Below are 11,155 nucleotides of genomic sequence, written 5' to 3' on the forward strand. Positions count from 1 at the left end.
TAAGGATTGATTTTAAATAATAGTGGTTCTAAATACAAAGAACATAATCAAGAACTCTTAGTATCTTTCTTGATAATTGGCCAATAGTTTTACAATTATAGGTTAATTGGTGATCTTTTATAACAGTATTTTTGTTTGAAAACAATAAAAAGGCTCTACATAGAGTATTATTAAGTATTTATCGGATGATTTTCATGATAAAGATATTGACTTCACATATTATTTATAATACTTAGATATATTCCAGCGCATAAATCAGTTTGCACAATTTTGTTACATTACTACAATCGCAAGCACCAGTCGGTAAACAAGGGTATTAAAGTGGTGAGGTGGAAAGTGTGAAGATAAACCGTCCCAAGAGCAAGAACTTCTTTCAAAGATAAGTTTGCTTTGTCAAGAAAGGACAACTTACCCCTTTTATCCAAGGTAGGGCCAGGGATATAGAGCTCTTAGGTATTTTACTTCAGCGGCTTCGTATATATCAGACCCGTGATGAAACTTTGACAAACGTTATTACATCATAAACACACAGTAGGTACACTACTGACTTCACTAGAGGATATTATATTTTGAGGTTCAAAAGGTTTAAAAACAAAAAATATGGAGGAAATGTACACATATAGATATTTTATAGTGTATATATTCGGTTCTCCACTAATTTTCTTTTGCTTGCTTGACAATTATGTAACACCTTCATGTAGTAAACAAAACTAATCAAAATTAGGTAGATTTAAAAATAGCGTCACTCGCAAATATATTTTGATTGATTAAGTTGAAAGTTAGCAATTAAATAATGAAGAGTTGTGTATTATAAAAGCTGTGCGAGGTTTTCCCACAGATTGAAGTAAGAAATATACTGAGCATATGTGAACGGCACGTGGTGACATATGTATTGGTCAACACTGGTCGCCAATGAGGAGTGGGGAGGATACGTACGAGTCATGCACTGTCGAGCGTGCGTTAGTAACTGCATTAGTAACTTCACTACTGTAAATTACAGCATATTAAATATTATGTAGACCTTAACAGTGACAGTTAAGTTTTAAAATAATAATAACACGCTTTTAAAGTTGTAATTATATAATATACATGTAGTTTGATGTATTAAATGTTTTTTCTTGATAAAAAGTTTGAAAATATTAATACTTTTTTTACTAAATATCCGCACACCATTTCAAGACAAAAACATTTATTACTGTCAATTATTTTTTTCTCCTACAGGTTTGTTACGGTATCGGTATTTCATTTAAATAATCCATCACAGTCATATTGAACGAATTATTATTTAGAAACTGCGTTTTAAATTAAATGTTTAAATGCAAGTTAGAAAGAATACACATACAATTAGGTAGGTAGTGTTGCAACATGGCTTGGGCGGCAGACTAAACACAAGGTAGCACCTCACTTCCGACCTTATCTGCAGCCTGAAGACACAATTAAAAATATGTAGGATAAATTTTATATTCAGGTTTTCCAACATGTTTTCTAGCCAAAGGAAAAAAACATTTTCCACAGAAGAACATTTCAATGTTTTATTATGGTTATGACCCATTTTTTTTACTAATGTTTATAATTTTATTTGTTTTATTACAAAACCAAAATAGACTTTTCAAATTCTACACACGACTTCAAAGTTTCAGAGTTTTATTACTTTATAACTATTCTTTTCGGAAACTTAATTAAAACGCGTAAATTATAACAACCACTCTTAGGCATTGGTTCAATGACATCACGAAATGTTGGCCTGAAAACCTGTAAATGGCCTTGTATGAGAAAGCACAGCCTATTTCTCCATTTTTTGAGGGTTTTCCTTACATTCAACCATAAATGGAATCCATAAATACAATAGCAATGATACTATACATATTAGTTCATGTCTAATCGTGATAATAACCCAAATACGCAGAATTAATTAAAATGAACGATTGGAATGAACCATTAGAAGCCACGAAAATAAACATCATTTCTACTTTATCGTCTTGACCACGGGGCATTATTACTTTGCAAAAAAACTTCTTATCAGTATACTATTTAATCTTGGTGGATCCTCCGTCCATTTTATTTTTAATTTATACCCAAAAAATTTAAGTTTTAAGAATAAAAATTTTGACGGCCTATTATTTTGTATGTAAAAGAGATAGCGATCCCTGGGTTTCACCATTATTTAAGTCATTTATACTCTTTAAAATTACGGATCACTTGAAAGAGGTTTGAATTTAAAATTTTTTATTTTACCTCAACATTCCGCATTTTTAGGGGGAAAACAATTACCAAATGAAACTTCTTTTCCACATTGCATCACTATCCAAAGGATATCTGCTTATATAAACTTTAGAATGAAATAGAGAGGTGTCCTGACATTTTAAATATACCCTGTTCATTACTATTATATGTATAGTGTCATTATTAACACTCTTAAATCTAATAGAGTAGATGACGAAGTGCTTACTAGAAATTTTTAGTTGTAATTTGATATAGACAACGTGTTTCCCTTGATATCTGAGCTGAAAGGAAAAAATTAGAACCACAAGAACTACTCACTACATATAATATCTTGGCTTGGCCATCCAAAAATCCATGCCTTGACTTGGCCAGCCAAAATTCCATGCCTTGGCTCGAGAGAACAAGGAGATAAATAGTTTATTGCCTTTTCAAAATTTGTCAGTTTAACGTCACCAGTCAATTAAGTAAAGTTAGCGATATTTAAAGACACAACTTCTTGGCTTGAACCTGAAGCTTGAGAGATAATGTTTACATGCCAGAATTAGCCAATAAGTACTTGATTGTTAGGCGTGGTGCATTTACTCTCAAATTACCGTAGCCAGCATTAAACTCTTTCTAAACACGCAGCGATAAGAATTTTTTGATAGATTTTCCCTTCTAAGGCGATAATTTTACAGCAAGCGTTTCACTTTTACATCTTTACTTCGTTCAGTAGTCCCATATCACTAATCGTCTTTAAACTAGAATAAATTAATTTTGGAAAGTTTCTGCTGACTAAATAATGTGATGAACATGATTAACTATGTCTATAATATTTATATTTTACTTTGCTGTCACGATTGTAATTAATAGTATTTGGGTATTATTTTCTGTAATTACTTTCTAGTACTCCATGCTGTAGACTCATATCAAATTTAACATTCCTGTAGTAGGCGTTTTTACATTTATTTTTAAAGCCTTCCAGTCCTACTATATCATTTGTTTACAAAGTTAAGATTCCAAAGATTTTAGCTACCAAAATATACGGATTGAACAAATTATGATAACTACGTTGGAAATCGAGATAAAGTGTGATGTTGTTCGTGAGTTAACAACCATTAGAAATGCTTTCGCAGTGTCCACCTTTCCCATATGCGAAGTTCAAGGAAAATAAATAATTCGAAAACAGCTGTTCTGCTTGTTTATTTGTTTTTCCTGGTCGTGGTTAGCAAGGTTTAACCGTAAATTTTCGTTTGGTTTTTATAATCAACCTAAACCTTTATTGGCTAAGATGAAATTTTACTTTATCTCGTCTTGAATGATCCGGAGCATGGAGACTTGGGAGCAGATCATACCCACGGTGCCCATTACACAGGAGCAGGTGGACTCCAAGCTTCAGTGTACCGTGTGCTGTGAGGACTTCCAGGTGCGGGAGCCGGTGAGTCTGCTGGAGTGTGCCCACGTGTTCCACCCCTCGTGTATCCACCCTTGGCTTCAGCTCAACACGACCTGTCCGGTGTGTCGCCACGACCTGCAGGCCTCGGAGAACCCCCAGGTCTCCGGCGAGGAGGGCGAACAGGATGTGGAGATGTCGACCTCGGACTCCTCCTCGGACGATGGACTCTTCACCGTATCCTCGCAGGACATGATGTTCACCATACCATCTCAAGACATGATGTTCACTATCAGCCTCCAGGGCTCTGGAGCTCTGGAGGACTGTGAGATGGCCGAGGAGATACTATCGGCCACACTCAATGTCGGAGATTCCGACTCGGACTGGAGTCTCTCTATGATTTCCTGCTTCTCCAGCTCCTCCGACGAAGCGTCAGACAATGACTGAAGATCATTTAACTATAAATGTGGTAGGCTATCTAAAGTTACACTTGTATTTTTCTTTAAAGCATTCTTTAAACATTTCGTACTTTGTTTGCTGTTTAATGACAATCGTCCCTATGTTTAAGGTAATAAATACAATATCTGTTTTTACTCGCAGATTTCTTCTTTTTTAATACATTTTAGTGCCGTATCTTACCATGTACAGGTAAACTGGAATACATAATATTCACTTCAATAGGTAAACCGCTTACAAAAAGATATTGGTCGATTTTAGTTCACGCAAGGTGGGGTAAATACCCTTCCGCCACTCTCTCCCAGTATCCCCACCACTGCTCGGCACTCGCCCGCTCGCTCTATCCCCTGACCTGGTCACTGCCACCTAACGGCTAATCGAACACCAAAATACAAGCTCCCTGGATACGTCAATGGCTATATTAATGTGTTCAATTAATATTTTACGCTTGTACACGAAAATACAATATGCCTATAGAATAGGTAAGTAGCTGCAATGTGAACAAAATGGCGCGACCGAGACACGATCCACATAGCTTATAAAACAGAGACGAGGAGATGCTTGTCCCACTCCCCACCACTAGAGGGGTCCCCTCCTACGCGTGGCTGCTCAGATATTTGCTTCTGCACAGGTTTCTTTGAAAGCAGTTTATCTATAGTACATTCAACCACTTGACCGTCAAAGATCACGAACGACCCGGACGGCCTATACGAGATTCCCATCTCCACGATGACTCCTAGTTCTTTCTCATGGTATTTACATTAGTTTACATTTAGGAATAGTTATTTTTGTCTCTTGGTACATAAATAATAACGAAAGTGGGATTTTAAAACATTTTAACAGGCACCGCAGTGGAATGAAATAACGTGCTAGCCAATGAACATGGTTGATATATTTACAAGATATGTTTTTAGTACCAAGTTAGAGCTTGTTTCGGCATCGACTCACCAGTTCCTGATAATTTAAAAATCTTATGGGACTTATATGTACTCAATATCGTAAAATGCTTTGAAGATAAAAATCATTACGACTTATAAAACTTATAGGAAATGTAATTAGTATTCCATAACGATTTCATGTTATCTCTATGTGCATACATTACTCAGTTGTGATTTATTTCTAAGTTTAAACTAACGCTGGACTAAAACGAGTTATGAGCTAGCTAACGAACCTGGCTACGTTGTTTATAAGATCAATATTTGCACCAAGTTTCAACTTGTTCAGGCTTTTTGGTACAGATTCCGTTCCCACAAGCCGCGTTAAATAGCATTATTTACATATATACAAGGTGTTCAGTAAAGGATGTCACAAACTTCTAAAGCTGATAGTAGTCATTATTTCAAACAAATAAATCCCTATAAAAATTGATCAAGAAATATTGTTTAGCCGCTAGCCACCATTTTATGTTATTTGCACACATTTTTATTTTTAGAACTAGTGATATAACAAAACAGCTGATGCCTCTCAACTGACAATAACATTTCTTGTCCAGGCTTGCGTAAGCATACCTTAAAGTGATAGTGCTAGCTTATGAATGTTGTTGATGAATGTTGATGAATGCTGTTGAACAAATGTAATTCAAATCACAATAAGCATTGCAAAATAGTTGGTGTCTTGTATATTTCGGTTGTTATTTGACGGTACAATTTTTTAAAAGGCAGCATTTTTTAATGTTAAAGTAAATAACATTTTTTCAGTTTTTCTCTTATTGTCATAACCTAGTGTTTGCTATATGTAGCTTTACTAGTTCCAGGGATAATATTTTTTTATTAAAAAATGCAAAATGGTGGCTAGTGATTAAACAGCATACTTTTTGTTCTACTTTTACAGCAATTTTTTTTTTATTTGAAATAATGATTACTATCAGCTTTAGAAGTTTGTGACAACCTGGTATGAGCACTTATATATATATATAAACTTTGGAGCGGGGCGAGTTTTGGGCTCTGTAAGTCATGATTGGTGAAGTTGTGTGGATCTTTTCCTAAGGTGCAACCATGAGAATAATTGTATGCAAAGTCTTCCTAAAAACCAACATACATTAGACAAACTGTACTGTAAGAAGTATTTAGACATTGGTATCTGGAAAGATTATAATAAAGGGTTCTTTGTACCAAACAGAAACAGAGCCCAATGCCACATAATTAGTTTTTATTTTGGCTAAGTTCACCACGTAATAAATAATCAAAATGCTTCCTATAGACTAAATACTTCTCTGCAGCTACACAGGCCTACAATCAAAATTTAAATAAATAAGTAAACAAAATAATTTTTCTAGAACAAAAAAGAACTACGGGTATAAGTCATATACATCCGAAGATTCTATATTGTAAAACGTGTAAATCTAAATATCTATTAACACATATTCTAACAAATATAACTGTTATAGGGGTAGCAAAGTTATATTTGTTATAATGCACTAAATAATCGAAAAATTTGTCTAGATTTCAAAAACTGCTATTTCTTACATCACACAAAATTTTTGAAAATGTTAAATCGCGAATTATATTAAAACATTTCACATATAAAAAAGTTCTAAATTATGAGATTCAAGATGATTGGATGGGAGTGGGAAGAGGATGCTGCAAAGAGTTATTATTCGGTTAGGTATAACTGTGCAATAGATATGAAAAAATTGCCAACAGATTTCTGTGTACGTAAATGAGACAAAAGATTATATTTATGTACAAAATGTTTTAATTAAATATCCAAATAAGATATTTTGCTTCACATACAATTTATTGATTTAAGTTCCTATTTATTACATTATTAGAGGAACATCCAAATAGGAGGAAATCAGCTTTAAGAAATAAGTCAACAAAAATAGGAAGTAAAAAAATAAATGGGCACGAATTGTTTAATTAAAAATATTGGGGTGAATTTTGTGATAGATGAAATATTGATATAGTTAATTTTGAAAACACTAGATTCCAACAAAATTTGCAGAGAAGCAATGTTCTTAACGACTATAAATAAGGTGGTCATGATTTTGTTTAAGTTTGAGGGCCGCCTCATTAGAACGTATAACGTGGCGAGAACTTTACGAGATATTTATAAGATCAATTTTGGAACCATGTTTCAACTTGTGTGGGCTTATATAGTTTATACATGAATTAAGCCAATTTGATAAGTTTATATTCGGCTTTTATAATAACAATGATTCAGTGGTAGGATTGTGGGCCCAATGCCACCAATGTTAACCAGTTGAGTTCACGGAGCCGACCACAATACCCTTGGGCTTCGAATGAGTCGGCGGCCTCCACCCTCTCCGTTGAAAGCAACCGCAAGCTGTTAGTGTTGGTTAGTTTGCATTGTTCAAGTTCTCCCAAGATTGGGTAAACTTTGTCGAGAACTTAGATCTATCACCCGATCTCCGTCTTTGGGCTACCCCCTCTCTCTCTCTATCTCATGGTAATGAATGAAAGAATCATGATTGTAAAAACTATAATATGTATTGTAGAATAAATGACAGACATTTTAGGATATCCTTATTAATGACGTTTGCCACTCAATGTAATATTTTTAGAGCTTAAAAAGGTTTGATGTATTTTGTGTTATTTAGAGGTGTGAAAATATATGATAGTATTCTAATAAAAGTCTGTTAAGAAAAACGAAAAGTAACAAGTTGCAAGGAATATTTTCTTCATGAATTTGATTTATGGTCTGATATATTAAGAAATGTATATTTTAAATATTTGTCTTCATAATATTAAAAATTCCTTCCCAGACAGTTTTAGTTTTGTGGTTTACCCAATCCAATCACAGCTAGTCGTCCAGCTGCAGCGACTATAAACACACTATAGCTCAGCACAATACAGACGGGGTTATAACCGCAGCGGTGGTAATAAGGGTTTTATTAAAACGGCGAGAAGGCAACCTTTGATAACAAAACCTGCCTCTCCCAGGGAAAGACTCTTTCTAAATGAAATTTCGCTACTTCAGAAAGCCTGGCCTTTTATAACTTCCACATTAGTTGAACTTCTTCCTTCTCAGGAAGTTAAAAAACTTCTCTTATAGCAAGAATGAGAATTAAAACTTCAAGAATATTTTATTCTGTTAAAAATTTAACTTTTATCGTAGACTTATGAGCTCTTATTTAACTGTATTTGTCTAGTGGTTTAAAATAAAAGATTAATTTTATCATTTTATAATTTGATTATTGCATAATTTAAATTATTTGTTTGTGAAAATATTTGGATCATAAATATACTTATATATACAATTAAGTACCATTTGCTAAAGTTATGGATTTTCAGACAATTTCTATGGAAAACATTACAGAGTTATAAACGTAAGATAAATAAATTATATTCAGGTAACTAACTAGACATAAAGACTGGAAGTTAGCACTTCTAGGGTCTGCATATGATCAGCTGGCACTAATTTAATGTTTATGTTATATATTAAGTGTCTGAAGATTAATTGGTTTTAAGTGTAATAAGGTACAAAACGTTTCATATGTTATTTTTAAACTTTTTGATACTCTTCTATTACTTTACTGTATTTAAAGCTGGGAAATATATTTTTATTAGTTGTCCATTGCATTAAAAACATTTTTGTTAGAGTTCAATCAACATACTAAATTTTAAAATTTACATTTTTATGTTGTATCGTAATGAATTATTACACACAAATTAGTTTTATATGTCAGTTACGATATTGTTATAAGAATGATTATATTTTATTCTCTTTATTTGTGTTTAGAGAGGTTTTTTTTTTGTTCTCTTAGGACAAGAAGCTTATAAATTGCACTTAGTCCTGTAAGGACCTTTGCGCTGCTTCCGGAGTGATAGGATATTCAGGATGGGTAAGGTTAGGGAGTAGGGGCCGCCTCCTATCGAGATCCATGAGGAAGAATTAGGGCACTACATCTCAAAGTCATCCCGGAAGAAGGGAGGCCAGCTGTGAACCAGCCTCTCCAGTCAAAGTAGGCAGGGGGGCACACCCTTGTTGAGGTTAGCAAGAGCCTCTGAGGTAAGGGAACAAACCCCACCAACTCCAACAGCCATCTTCCACAGTAGACTAGACCTATTGAATTGCCCATGAACCCCAGAATCTCAATATTTGCGGTTAGTGATGAGCCGTTACTGGACATCCATAAGGTTGCCCATATTGAAGTGGCACATCGGTTTTTGCTGTGCCCAGTGGTGGGTTCAACTGGTAGGTATAAACCAGCCAGAAGTGATCCCTGCTGGGTAGTTTAGAGAGGTTACTTACCTCTAAAGATATTTTTCATTTCATTTCGAGCTCCACCACACCACAACTATTGCGGCTGACAATCAATTTATGATTCAGAAGACATTCTTCTATCGATTTCAAGAAAAACCAGGTTGTGTGCATGTACAATGCAATTTGCTCCTTCTCTCCTGGAGTCCATTGTCCCACTTACAATGGAACAATGGAGTTTGGCAATTCACTGTTCTGTTTTATACTTATCTAGTGTTCTGGGTATTTGGAACTAATATTTTATTTCTAAACTGTCAAAATTTTAACCCAAAATATCGAGTCTAACACTTCCTAATTACCGAGCTAATTTTTCATTCGTACATTTTTGGCTAAAGAAAAAATTCACGTCGGTTGTTCCAATGGTAATCGTAACAATTAAAATTCTAAGACATTTAGATTTGGCATGTATTTAAGAATTTTAAAATTAAGAAAGTGATTTTAGAACACCATGGAGTTACAGCGAATCACGATATGCGTTAAAGTAAGGTGTGCGATCAGGAATTATCTCACATTTTGTTCATGGAATGTTGTTTAATTTGATTAAAGTTGAATCTCGTACATTTATGACTACAATATTTTTACTACAAATGAAACAGAAACGGAATAGTAACACAACTTAGATGACGATAAAGTAACTATTTAAACATGTCGCATTACTCTGTTGTTATAATCTATAATGCAACAAGTATAGTTCATTGAATCATTTTATTGCTGAGTTTTAAGACGTGATAAAATACTGTAAATTAACTTTGTTTTCTTTTCAGTATATTGAGCTATAAAACAAACACTAAGGTATTAAAAATAAGCAAAACTCATAAATCGTTACTACAAATTGACCATACTATTTATTCGCCTGATGGAATTCAAGTTACATTTTTTATTTACTTCAACCTGAGATGGCTGCAACTTAGCAACTTCAGTATATCTTTCGAACATGTGAAGTTTGTTCAAAGTATCTGGGAAGTAAACAAATCACCAGCTGTTCTGTTGTGTTTATCTATCAGGTTAACTTTGTTCTGAACTTTATTAGAGTAGTAAATTATCGGTTTTATTTTATCCGGAAAATATTACAATTTAAGGTTAACTTTACTAAAGTGCAGCAAGAGCATGGAGTCTTGGGACCAAGTTATTCCGACGGTATCCATCACGCAGAACCATGTCAACACCAACCTGCAGTGCACCGTGTGCTGTGAAAACTTCAAGGTGCGAGAATCGGCAAGCCTGCTAGAGTGTGCTCACATGTTCCACCCTTCGTGCATCCACCCTTGGCTGCGGCTCAAAACCACCTGTCCCGTCTGCCGCCACGATTTGCAGGCCCGGGAGGAAGATAACTCTGACCCCGAAGTGACCTTCTCTGACGGTGACATGCAGGCCCAGGAGGATAACCAACTTTCCACAGAAGATAGCTCTCAATCGGAAATTTCTACTTCAAGTTCTTCCTCGGACGGCGAACTGCAAAACTACGACGATCCCCAGCTCTCCACCGAGGAGGATGACTCCAGCCTGGAAATCTCTACCTCAGAATCCTCGTTGGATGATGAATTACAGATCCGGGCGAATGAGCAGATCTTAATAGAGGAGAATGACTTGGAAATGTCCGCCTTAAATTCCTCCTCTGATGAAGTATATTGGATCTGACTTTCCAAGACATGATGTCCATCGGCCTAGTGTGTGGCGCCAGCTGTGCGTATCGGGTGCTCTGAAAGGCCTTGGGAAATTTCGTCAAAGGCACGGAACTATCCTTTGTAATTTATGGTAATAAATTAAAATTAACCCATTTATTTTCAAATTGCTTCTTCAATGAAACACACCGTTTAGTAGGATCTTATTTGAGATAACTTCGAGGTGAATTTGCTACCATTTTAAAGGATTGAATAGTTT

At 34.9% G+C, this 11,155-nt stretch overlaps 2 protein-coding genes across 2 annotated transcripts; both read left to right on the top strand.

Moving 5' to 3' along the window:
• Positions 1-3,388: 3,388 nt before the first annotated feature.
• On the top strand, positions 3,389-4,188 carry LOC124361409 (E3 ubiquitin-protein ligase RNF126-like). Its single transcript, XM_046815458.1, has one exon. It carries the CDS (start codon positions 3,521-3,523, stop codon positions 4,040-4,042), a length of 522 nt encoding a protein of 173 aa, XP_046671414.1. The 5' UTR covers positions 3,389-3,520; the 3' UTR covers positions 4,043-4,188.
• Positions 4,189-10,381: 6,193 nt separating this feature from the next.
• LOC124360956 (E3 ubiquitin-protein ligase RNF126-like) lies at positions 10,382-10,912 on the top strand. Its single transcript, XM_046814992.1, has one exon. The coding sequence runs from the start codon at positions 10,382-10,384 to the stop codon at positions 10,910-10,912; it is 531 nt and encodes a 176-aa protein (XP_046670948.1).
• The last annotated feature ends 243 nt before the right edge of the window (positions 10,913-11,155 follow it).

This window comes from Homalodisca vitripennis, chromosome 4, assembly GCF_021130785.1.
Source record: "Homalodisca vitripennis isolate AUS2020 chromosome 4, UT_GWSS_2.1, whole genome shotgun sequence".
Taxonomy (NCBI): domain Eukaryota; kingdom Metazoa; phylum Arthropoda; class Insecta; order Hemiptera; family Cicadellidae; genus Homalodisca; species Homalodisca vitripennis.